The sequence below is a fragment of the Brassica oleracea genome, chromosome C9 (assembly GCF_000695525.1).
Source record: "Brassica oleracea var. oleracea cultivar TO1000 chromosome C9, BOL, whole genome shotgun sequence".
NCBI lineage: Eukaryota > Viridiplantae > Streptophyta > Magnoliopsida > Brassicales > Brassicaceae > Brassica > Brassica oleracea.
This window is the reverse complement of record NC_027756.1, coordinates 22,606,289-22,618,749: the sequence shown is the minus strand read 5'-3', so window position 1 is coordinate 22,618,749 and position 12,461 is coordinate 22,606,289. Positions and strand designations below refer to the sequence as shown.

Genomic DNA, 12,461 nt, shown 5'->3' with positions numbered 1-12,461 from the left:
TGTCCATGAGATGTATGCATAGATGTCATCCTACACAAGAAATGTAAAGAAAGTTAGATCCTAAAAACTCATTTCAAACGGGATTGAGTCATCTTAAATAGAGATAATTACCTCGGGTGTAATAATTTGTTCCAACCGAATGATCAATTCATATGACACCTTTGCAGCTCCCATCCAGTTTATGTATCTAGGACCGTTCTTAAAACCCTTGTCCAATTTTTTTCCAGGAAGCTTCCCAATCTTTGGTACCGCTTCCATTGCCCAAATTTGCAAGGCGTAAGAGAATCCATCCAACACATAACTAGTAGTCTTATCCTCCAGCTTGTCACGATTTTTGGCTATTGACTTGCAGAGAAGGTCATAAGCAGCAACTCCCCAAAGATACTTTCGAACTTTCTCAAGATCCATGACCACCGTGATGTATTTGAGGGGGATATTAGCCTTCTCATCTCTCACTAAAACCACACAAAGAATGATGACCAAGTAGATCAGGCGTATGCAATCTGCATTCCTCTACTTCTTAACAGCTTCCTTGTCCTTAGTCCACAGGTTGAAAAGTGTAATTTTTCCATCTTTTCTCCTCAACACATTTCTCCAGAAACCACCATCATATTTCCACTCTTCGAACTCCTTAACTGAGATACGAGTATTGCACTCAAACCTGGTTACTGCGTGGAACTCTTGTAATGAAAATCGAAGTGGTCTCCTCGCAAAGTCAAACCAAAGCTCGTGCAGTTTGTAAGTCACCAGCTCCCTACACAAGAAGCTGTGTATCACTCTCGTGGAGTACCCAAGACCATTCTCATGCAGCTTAAAAATCCGAGAAAAAATCGGATCTTTCTTCACAGCATCCAACTCCTTTGGCAGCCACGCTTCAAACTTTCGGATAATGTAGTCGATCCTGCAGTTGTTGTTGATCTGAGTCACTTGGGGCTCCTCGCCCTCCTTAAAAATCTTCTTTGGTAACTCCTTGGACATATCTACGAACAAACCATGAAAAAAATTGTTAGTTCAACATGTTAAAGTATCTATATCATCACACAAATAATGAGAGCAAAATAAACCGGGTTTTACATTTACATTCTCCCTATTCTAGAATATGTTTTCCATCTAGTTCTAATTTCAAAAAGAACAACAATTTGTTCAATCGATCAATCAACAACAATCATGTCTAGAATCAAAGAAAAAACAAGTGTAACAAGAGCACAAACTATGAAAGTACATATTTTAGAACTCATGTTCCAATCGGACAACAACTACTTTTAAGAGTACAAACAAAATAGAAGAACAACTAGCCTACATTACAATAGGACAACATCTACTCTACATGAAAACATACACAATCGGACAACAACTAGTATAAGATTTGAAGAACAAAATTTCCCCCCTCGAATACAAATCTAAAACATTAACATGCAAAGACTTAAGGGACTTAATCGTGATGTATAAGATGTTTAACCAACCCGTGAACAATTTACTTTAAGAAACATGACAAATCGTTTTTAAAATATTCTAGGTAAAGTGGAAGAACACTTCGATTTCATTTTAGATGAGAATCAATAGATGTAATCGAATACTTTGTGTGAAGAAATGTGAGATTTTGACGAAATTGATGGAAGAACACTTCGTAATTCGATTTGACCTGTTCGACGAAGAGGAAGAACACTTCGATTTCGTTATATCTTCAGTGAGATCGAAGAGAAGGATGATGAAGATGAGAGTAGAGACTACAGGCAGATAAAACACCGACGAAGAACAAGGCTTCTCTCTGTTTAACCCTAAATCGTCATGGAAGAACCACAACTCTATGGCGGAGAAGACGAGGAGAAAAAAAATTAGGGTTGCGGGATGGCCGCGTCCTTTTTTGTCTATTTTATTTTTTTGTTATTTTTTACTTTTTAATATTTTAACATTAATTTTTTTTTATGAAAATTATAATTTATAATTATAATTCAAGTTAATTGGTAAATTAAGGCTAGTATAGTATTTGCAGAAATTAAAATCTTATTTTCCTAAAACATCTTATAAAAATCCTATTGTGACAAATCCAAATTCAAAGTATTCCATTTTTCTAATTTTTCCAAAATGATGAGGAAACATATAATTTTAAGCGAATTTAACCGTATTTGGTGAAGAAAAACATACTATATACTATGATTGAGTTTTTTATAAATGTTATTTATACTATGAAGAAAAACATACTGTGAAGAAAAAATGAATAACCCTTTTTTTTATATGAAGCTTTTGTCCCATTATAACAAAAAAGTTATTCATTTTTTTTTAAGAAAAGGAGACAGATAAAAGATTAAGCATAACACAATAAAGATGAAGAGATAACAAAAGCTAGTAGACTCGGAGGTTACCACGACCGTTTTAAATCGCATACTAGTGAAGGAAATTAGATACCTTTTCTTATTCCAAATATATATTTTCATAAACAACTTCCCCTACTCCCCCAATCTCTCTCAATCTCGCGAGTTCACATCAGAGCAACCGGTCCACGATAATCTTTTTCATCCTAAGAGTTCGAAGCCAAAAATTGCTTTTCTAATTTGATCCAAAACTTGGAATAATGGATATAATCCGAAAATTCATAAGTACTTGTAAAGGGAATTCAAATTATATTGATTCTTTTCTGAGAAATTCTTTAAGATAGTTTTTTTAAAAAATTTATCACAAAAATAATCCTTAATGAATAAAATGATTAAAATAAGTTTTATTAAAATGTAAAAATATGTTTTTACTCTAGAAACTAATGTATACTTAGAATTTAGAGCTAAAAGGTGGAATTTTGGAGATAGTGTTTCAAATTTTTAAAAATAAAAAAATAAATATTTAAATTTTCAAAAAAAAAAAACTATTTTGATCATTTTTGTAAATTATTTTGTGACAAAAACTTTTTTTAAAAAACTATTAAAGAGAATTGCCCTTCTTTTTTGTTTCAAAAAATTCGTATTGCATTATATTAAAATCTGAGGTAATTATTTTTGAGATATTTTGAGAAACATAGATAGTTTTCTAAACTATCTGATTAATTATTGAGTCGTTCACATGATCCAATAACGGGCTTTCACAAGGCCCATAACGCTCGTATCCCCCAAACAAAACAAGACAGTTCTAGTAGAAAGCAAAAGCATTTTTGTCAAAAATTCACTGTAGTAAACAAGAAAATCAATCTTGCCACGGATCACTCTCTGCCCTAACTTCAGATGGTTCAATTACTTCTGCTTCTCCATCTTTTGTACCTTCTCCTTCATTCACATTCGAGCTTCCTTCTTCTTCTTCAACTCGTCCCCATCTTCCTCCAACAGCCATAGCCATCATCTCATAGATCTTGTTCCCCAGCTCAGCCGGGCTATCAGGCTGCTCAACAAAACACATCAAAAGTGAGGAAAACAAATAAAAAAACACTACTTAGAAAACAAGAAAGACGAGAACTTCATACAGTGAAACCACTTGAGATTATAGCAGTGTCATATAAGAGATCAACCACTCTTGTTGCTTCACTGCTCTCAGGTGCATTCTTACAAGCAGCCTTCACAAAATATGCAGAAACCAAATCAATAAGCTTTATCTAGAGAGATATCTAGTGACAAGAGATTTTAAAGAGAAGATGACACGCTTACATTCAAGTCTTTGATGATAGGATGATCAGGATTGATCTCTAGTATTCTCCTACCTCTCATGAACTCCAAGCTTGAAGTGTCTCCAAGTGCTTGTGCCTTCATTAACCTTTCACCAACATTTTAAGTTTCATTAGGTTTCAATAAGCTTCTTCTATTAGAGGTGCTAAATAAAGGTACTAACTAACCTTTCCATATTAGCCGACCAACCAAACTTGCCTGAGACAAGTACACAAGGAGAAGAGCTCAAACGATTTGAGACTTGGACTTTAGCAACTTTGTCACCAAGCTGCTGCTTTATCCAATCACACAGAAGATTGAATTCTTGTTTAGCTTCCCTTTCCTTCACTTCATCTTCATCACCTGCCAAAAAAAACATAGAGCCACACTTTGTTAGAAAGAAAGACTTCACACTCATTACAGTAACAATAACTGTAGACGTACCAAGTTCCAAATCTTCTTTGCTGATATCAACGAACTTCTTTTCTTTATAGGTTTGTAGATTCTGAATCGCAACTTCATCAATTGGTTCAACCAAGTACAGAACCTATATAACCAATGAAAACCAAATCAGAATAAAGAACCAAGGCAGATTCAAAAGTTGGAAAACTAATTTCGAAGCATATACCTCAATATCTTTTTGAATTAGTTTCTCCAGGAAAGGAGCAGACTTGGCACTTTTCAGACTATCAGTGGCAAGGTAGTAGATGGCCTTTTGGTTCTCACCCATGTTCTCAATATATTCATCCAAACTCGTCAGTTCCTCCTCATTCTTGGAAGAGTAGAATCTAAGCAACGGTGTAATACGCTTGTGGTTACCAGTGTCTTCAATACAACCCAACTTAAGGAATCTACCAAAGTTCTCCCAGAATTTCTTGTAATCCTGAAACCATTCGTACCAAACAAAAATGAATCTCTCTTCAAATGAGCTTAAGAGAACAAAGTGGGTTTTTAATGAGAAGAACACAGACCTCTCTGTTTTCACTTTCGGAGATTTCTTGTATCATGTCGAAAGTCTTCCTAATGAGCCTCTTTCTCATGATTCTTACCTGAAATGTTATTACAAAGATGAGTATGATTCATATAGAGATTTGTATCAGTAACTGTAGCCATCACTTACGATTCTGCTTTCTTGGAGGATTTCACGTGAAACGTTGAGTGGAAGATCGTTTGAGTCCACCACACCCTTCACAAAGCTCAAGTATCTTGGGAACTGCAAACAGATAATGAAACATGTCAAAAAAAAAAAATGGAACCAGAGCTAATATAAAATGTGAAGATAAGACGCACCAGCTCTCCATCAAAGTCATCAGAGATAAACACACGTTTAACATGGAGACGAATGTTCTTTGTTTTCGGGTTTGTAACGTCTTCATTGTTAAGTGGACCCATCCCAGGGATGTATAGAATGCTCCTGAACTCAACCTCTCCCTTTTTAAGAAACAGTCAAATTACAAACGATAAGCATCATCAAGACAAAGGAGTGATTAGGCGATATGCATAACCTAAAAAGTATAAGCACCTCGGTTGTGAAGTGTGTGTGAGCGAGTGGATCCAAGAACTCATTGAAAGCCTTCTTGTAAAACTCGTTGTATTCCTCCTTTGACACTTCCTTCGAATTGCGCATCTACTCAGCGAGAAAACAGTAACCAAGTGAGTATATGAAACATTATAAAGGATGAAGAACAAAACACACGTTGAAAGCCCTCAACTCACCCATAACGGTTTTGTTTCGTTGGCTAGTTCCCAATCCCAGTACTTCTCAGTTTTAGTAGTCTTCTTCGTCTTCTTTGGCTCACCCTGGATTCAAACAAGTGACAAGGTCTAGTCACTCAACAGGAGAAGTGTTTGGTTTCAGACAAAAAATTAAAAAACACAAGAGTTTACCTCTTTCTCTTCTTCTCCTTCCTTAGCTGGTTCTTCCTCTTCAACCTACAACGAGTTAACAATGATAACGCACTCTTTCTAATTGCAATCATATGCACAAAATGCTATCCTCACCTCTACAGTCCTTGATTTCTCCTGCCATGTGTAGATGGGAAACCCAACGAACTGAGAGTAGTTCTTAACAAGGTTCTTGATTCTTGTAGATTCCGCAAATTCGTATTTATCATCCTCCTGCAGCCAGGAATATATGCCGTCAAGTAAACCATAAGAGATCTCAAAAAGGCTTGAATACAGAAACATACCCTTAAATACAGAGTTATTTGCGTTCCACGGCGAAGAAAGTTCTCAGGGTCCGTTTCTTCTCTGATCACATATGAGCTACTGTCAGCTACAGATTCCCAAACGTACTGCTTGTCAGATTTTGGGCTCTTGGTGGAGACAACAACCTGGAAAGCAGAGACAACTATAAGTCCACTAGAGTAAGTAGAAGACGCTAAATGACTTCACCTTTTCAGCAACTAAGAAGGCAGAGTAGAACCCAACACCAAACTGTCCTATCAAACCGTTGTCAGCACCAAGGTCCTTGTTTTCCTGAACAAAGATGAGTCTAAAGGTTAGACAAAGAGATTGATTTGCTAGCTAATAACTTCAAGAGAGAGGAAAAAGTATAAACCTTGAGAGCCTTCAAGAATTTGGAAGTGCCACTCTGAGCAATAGTTCCAAGACAGTCTATAAGTTCTTCCTTTGTCATTCCAATTCCAGTATCACTGCAAATCCACATCACTCTCTTTAAGTAATCATTTCTCTAAATGTTAATACTCAAACTTAGAAGAAGAAACAAAGTAAGACTTCTCTCATTACGTAATGGTGATAGTGCCGTTATCAGGATCAGGCTTGATTCGAATCTCAAGATCTCCACCATCTCCAAGCAAAGCAGGCTCTGTCACACTCAAGAACCTCAGCTTATCCAACGCATCACTTGCATTACTGAACATAAAACAATCAGTTCTGAATAAGTGACCGTATAAGCTATAGTTTGCGGTGATACATAACAGCCCACATACAAATCAAATCGACTAGTATCACAAACATACCTTACAAGCTCCCTGAGAAACACCTCCTTGTGACTGTATAAGCTATGAACAATCAAATCCAACAATCTGCTAACCTGCGAATGAAAGGCTCAAACTTTCACCAAATTGAGAAGTGCCCATGATTAAAAATCGAAACTTTTTTGAAGAGGAACGAACCTCGGCTTGGTACTCGAACTTCTCGCCGGACCCTTCCTCAGCCGTCTCCTTCTCCGCCACGGCGGCGTCGCACTTCACGGCGAAGCGGCTGCATCTCTTCTGGAGGTTCCAGCTACATGAAACGCCGGCTCTCAGGCCACCGCCGGCGCGAGGGAGAAACGCGGTTCTGAGAGGAGATAGACGGGTGGGGGTGAGTGGAAGTGAAGTCAAAGGAGTCGTGTAGAGGCTTCGACTCAAAGCAGGAGCCATTTTAGATGATTACAGAGAAAACCCTTTTCGAGGTTTAAGGAGAGTGAGGGGAGAGGTTTCTAGAAGAAGGCGCAAAGAGAGCTTCTTTGAGATTGTGAGGTCCGTGAATTTACCATTATCCCTTTGTTTCACACGCGCCTCAGGTGCGACTATGTGTAGTTACGCAGCCTATTGGGCCATGTTTTGTTACAAATGGGCTAAGAAACAAATTTGATTTTATTAGAGAACCAGGGGCATTTCAGCGTCAATGGAGTTTTCGGTTCCGATTCGATTGTGAATTCGATTCCGGTTCAGGTTTATGAATTTCTTAATAGATGCACGACTTTATAATATAAAGAGCGATTTGCAAGTAAAATATCTAAAGATTCAATAATTTGCACATATGGAAAAATTGGTGGCCCAAACCCCAGGTCCAGCTCTTGCCACTGAAAAAAATACGGTGATACCCCTATACCTTCTTTCTTTAACCTTACGAAGTGGGAGGGGGAGTTGCGTAATGATTACATTCATGTAATCATGAGTAAAGCTATACACACACGACCCATTTGTATGTGTAGCATCTCTCTCTCTCTCTCTCTCTCATTGTATTCTTTATCTTTTACACATTCTTGTTTATCGCTTTCTTATTTGCATGTTCAATTCTAAGTTTTTTTTTTTTGTAAAAGAAATTCAATTCAATCCAAAAACTTTTGTTTTTCTTCAAAGTGTTCACATTCGTGGTACGACAGCTTGTGTGTGAACTCGTCTTTGGAAGAAGCGGGTGAACCATTTTTGTTTCCACATGCAAGAGCTGTTCCCAAAAGGAACAATCAAGGATCGCTTGGGATCATGAACTTAGAACCTGTCGTCTCTTCCATTGCTCTCCATCAGTTTCTTAGGTTTATGGTAAAACAAAGCCCTTTTTCACTTCATGCTCCAACAAATGCTTACTCTCTAACCATCACCATCCATCTGTATTACCGTCGTCAAGTACCATCTCCGGTGGCGGTGGGTCAGTTTAGAAGACAGAGTTGGTTAAAGGTAAAGTACTGGAGTCGTGTTCTTCTTCTTAGTTGTTACCATAGTTACTGAAACAAATTCCACTTTTCTTTAATGATGTAATTTGTGAAATAACCGGCTAATAGATTTTATTTATCATTTTTTGTTATAGTTAGCCGGTTACGCAAACAAACACATGAAGTATCATAATTCCAAATGCAATGTATTTATTTGGCTACATTGTATACCAAACTTATAATGTATACCAGTTATCTGGTTATCTCAAGTAGTTGCTGGTTATTTAAGTTAGTAGTCGGTTATCTTTTGTCTCCAGTAATATAACACATATGTGTCTATTGATATAATCTATAAACATACAATTATTCGGTTATTTCCAATAGTTTCTGGTTATTTAAGTTAGTAGTCGGTTAATTCTAATAGTGGATGGTTATTTTAGTTAGTGGTCGGTTATCTTTTACTTATAATAATATGACATGTACGTGTCTCTATTGATAATAACACATGTGTGTTTGTAATAGTTGTAGTTATCTATAATGGTTGTTGGTCATTATCTAATTATCTCAGTTTACATATGTATTGGACGGTCACTATTAAATTATACTTAGGAAGTATACACTAATTATCTGGATATCAATACTCTTAGCTAGTGTTTGTAATCAATGGCCGGTTAACACTATAAACCCAAAACAAAAGATCTTTCAAGTAATTAATGTAGTGTTTATTGCTTCACTCGAAAAAAAAAAATACATTCAGCGCAATATAGTTATCCGGCTATAATCATATATCAAACAGAAATACCAACTATAGTTATCCGTCCACATATGATTTTTCATATAGTAAACAGACAGGCCATTCGTCTGTCATCATCTCCGGAAGCCTCTGTTCTTTTGTTCTTCCTCTTCATCCTCTCTCATCTATTTATTTCTTCTCTCTCCTCTTTTTTTTTCTTCCTCCTATATAGCATCCTATATCATTCCTCACCAGATTGAAATGAAGACGAGCTGTTGCAAGCGTGAGGTGACGGCGTGACGGTGAGCTTGAGCAGAGGAGAGGTAATTCTGTGACAGCAAGCTTGAACAGATGTAATGGTGTGATGGCGTGACGATGTGACGGTGAGATGGTGCAACGGTGTGACGGCAATAGCAAAGAAGAGAACTTGATAAATTTGAAAAGAGGAAGAGATGAGAGATTAAGAAACATAGAAAATTTAAGAATTTTAAAGAAAGAGATAAAATGAGAGAGGTGAAATATGTCGACATAGTAAAAAGAGATAAGAGAAGAGAAAGGAAAGAGGAGAGAAGAGAGATGGGATATTGGTTTTAGGTTGTAGTATTCGAAGAATAGAGGTAGAAGGGTGATTAAAAAAACACATAAGCAGAAAAGACAAAAGTATATGCATGCAAATTAAGCAGTTATGTTTCTATATGAGTCCCAATTTTTCAAATATAAAAAGGAAACTAAGTTAAGACCCGCACCTTGCGCAGGATGAACATTATATATATAAATTATTTTATATATTATATGTTTATAACATATTATAAGATAATAAATATATATTGAATAATTAAAAAGTCATTATCTACTACTTATATAATTAAATTGGTGCGAACATATAAATAAATTTTATAAATCGAAAAAATATTTTTTCTATTTGATATGATATATAATTAAATTTAAATGATAGTAACATATATATGATATATTTTAATATTAATATTTATTTGATGATGCTTTTTGCTCAAATTTTGTTTTATCATTTGTATCTGTTATAACAAAAAATCTAAATTAGTGATAACAAAATTTTCGGTGTGGGATTAGTGGTTTAAGTAATTTGTAATATGTTTGCTTTGTTGCTTAACTTGCTTTTGTAGTTTTTTTACGCTGCAATGCCTTTTAATTAATCGTTACATGTTTACCCTTATTTCGAAATTTTGAAGCTTTGTATGTACTTTATATGATTTTCCTAATACATTAAACGGGACCATAAAAATGGTGTTGATTTTTGGAGCGATTTCATTAAGCGAGTTGATCAAAAACGAATACATATGCATTGATATGGTGTTCAAAAACAAAAAAAAAGGTGAGTGGCATTGATACAATCATCATGGAGACATTAGTTTTTTTTTTCAATTTAAAAATGGGTAATCACACACTGAATCTCACACAACCTTACAAACTCTTCTCTCCTGGAAACACCCAATCGCGTACATGAAATTCGCCATCTGAGTCGGATGAAATGGATCAAAGAAAATATGTGAATCTGGCACCTTACATGCTATCGAATCTGGCGTGCAGCTTGTGTATTGCCCTCCATCATAAACGCTGGGGCAACATGGGCTCGTCGTGTCCATAAGATTTGAACTAGCTTGATTGCTTGAAGGTCCTCTAAGTCCCAACATGAATTTGAAGTAATCTGAGTACAAGAAGGAAGTGTAGGCTAACTTTTCCTTGAAATGAGCCAGGGCTTTCCTTAGCTTGGTGTTGAAAATGGAAATCAGAAGGTTTGCACCTTCGTTGCAGCTTCCACTTGGCACGTTACGAGCTAAAGTGTTTGGGTAACATCCTAGTGGCTTAAGGTTGTTGATGAAGAACTTCCTTGCTCCTAATCTTTGCAATCTCTGCACGCAAAAATCAAAATCTTCAGTAGAATGCACCTAAACTAATTAAACATGAAAACAGCTTTAAGCTGAAAACAGACTAATCCATTGAATTATTCAACCAAGTTCTGGTCTAGGCTCGTTTATGTAGTTGCCAATGTAAATAAAACTAAAAGTTTATCAAAAATCGGTTTGATAGTTTTAATTTTAGTTTAATATTAAACTATATATTGATTTAGTTTTGTCTGAAGTTTGAAAAAATAACAATTTTAAGATTAGTTAATATGTTTGATTAATTTAGTGGTCAAGGAAAAAAATGGTGGGAACCTAAAAAATGTTTTACCTGAATTTGCGTCATATACTCATGAAGAAGCTTGTCTGCGAATTCATTTGGATCGATTGTCTTATTATATAAGAAAACGTAATCGTTAATTCCGATAGCAATCATGAACAACGATTTGGCCAAGTGTTTACTGAGCTCTGGCTTCGTCTTAAACCTTTTCTTCAAATTCTTGTCGATGGTTTCTTTGAAATAATTGACTTGGACATCCATTGAGAGACATTCTCCCTTGTTCATAGAAGGAAACAAATAAAAATCATTAGGTTTTTTTTCAGAAACCTCTAAGAGCCTAAGGTCATTTTGTAGGATATTGAAACTTACGAGTTGCTTTCCTGTGGCTGGAAAAACCCCACAGCTAGCAGAAGCATAGTTAATACCAGTTGATATATTGTTCTTTTGTCCTTCTGATAATCCCATGTAAGCAGGAGCCAAAGGAAGCCCATAATAAATAGCTGAAAAACATAACAAGACAATTAGACAATGTTTAATCTCAATATTTAAATGTTAGCAGCTATTTGTTTAGTTGTTTTGTATACTTAACATATAATTAGAACAAGTAACCACATTCATTTTTTTAAATCCCTATTTAAAATAATTTACCTTTCTTAACTTTTACTATTTTCTTTTTTTATATAGATTATAATTTTCGCAAACTACTAGTCATATATACCTTTTAACCCGATTATCTAAAAGCAAAAAAAATACAATTACTAACTAATATTATGTTATTTGCATAATTCATTACACGACCTGTAAAACATTTAAAACATAAAATCAGGAGAGACATGCAACATTTGCAATTTGCATGTTCTTACCAATGTAATCAGCAATAGTTTTGCCATTGCTAAAACGGCCGGTAGGTTTGCCTCCTTCAAAGTCAGAACCATAAGGTGCGAAATTCGATTTGACTTTCGTCGGAAGATAATTGTTGTTCCCTGAATCAACCAATGAATCTCCTATAACGTACAAAGCCTGAAACTTCCCTCCAAAAAGCACATCTTCTTGTTTTAATGACTGCGAGATAATGGTGGAAACATTGAGAAGATAGGAGACAAAGAGCAAAAGAAAGAATGGCTTTAGAGAAGAAGGCAACTCCATTTCTATCTTCTTCTGTTCTCTTGATCAGAGAACTAAAGAAGAAGATAGAAAATGAATCTTGCAAATTGGAAACCTCAACAATGGGAGGTTATATATAAGCGGTTTGGAAAGCATCATACAGCTTTCATACTAAAACGAACGGTAAAAGCTATCATTAACTATTGTTAACTAATTAAGCCTATATATGACCTGCAAAATAAACTTTATCGACCACTTAAAATAACTAAGCCTATGTATAGAAACTAAAATTCATTTTTAGTTTTATGTAACTATATTCTTTTTTTTAACTGTATGTATACTATATTCTTTATTTATTTTTTAAAGTAACTATTTTTTTTTGCTAAAAATAACTATACTCATAGACTTGAATTTAAATGTATTTCTCTGTTTCCAGTTTTGAATGTTTACTAAATATGAT

At 35.3% G+C, this 12,461-nt stretch overlaps 2 protein-coding genes across 2 annotated transcripts; both read right to left on the bottom strand.

Moving 5' to 3' along the window:
• Positions 1 to 3,011: 3,011 nt before the first annotated feature.
• LOC106318729 (heat shock protein 83-like) lies at positions 3,012 to 7,103 on the bottom strand. Its single transcript, XM_013756843.1, has 19 exons — positions 6,761 to 7,103; positions 6,605 to 6,678; positions 6,372 to 6,497; positions 6,184 to 6,277; positions 6,018 to 6,101; positions 5,813 to 5,956; positions 5,625 to 5,741; positions 5,511 to 5,555; positions 5,340 to 5,423; positions 5,146 to 5,250; positions 4,914 to 5,054; positions 4,744 to 4,836; positions 4,595 to 4,672; positions 4,252 to 4,506; positions 4,068 to 4,170; positions 3,812 to 3,986; positions 3,627 to 3,732; positions 3,446 to 3,535; positions 3,012 to 3,363 (listed from the first exon to the last, which is right to left on the bottom strand). The coding sequence occupies exons 1-19, from the start codon at positions 7,007 to 7,009 to the stop codon at positions 3,172 to 3,174; spliced, it is 2,355 nt and encodes a 784-aa protein (XP_013612297.1). The 5' UTR covers positions 7,010 to 7,103; the 3' UTR covers positions 3,012 to 3,171.
• Positions 7,104 to 10,019: 2,916 nt separating this feature from the next.
• Positions 10,020 to 12,106, bottom strand: LOC106316446 (GDSL esterase/lipase At2g03980-like). Its single transcript, XM_013754338.1, has 4 exons — positions 11,761 to 12,106; positions 11,267 to 11,397; positions 10,949 to 11,173; positions 10,020 to 10,626 (listed from the first exon to the last, which is right to left on the bottom strand). The coding sequence occupies exons 1-4, from the start codon at positions 12,041 to 12,043 to the stop codon at positions 10,168 to 10,170; spliced, it is 1,098 nt and encodes a 365-aa protein (XP_013609792.1). The 5' UTR covers positions 12,044 to 12,106; the 3' UTR covers positions 10,020 to 10,167.
• Positions 12,107 to 12,461: the final 355 nt, after the last annotated feature.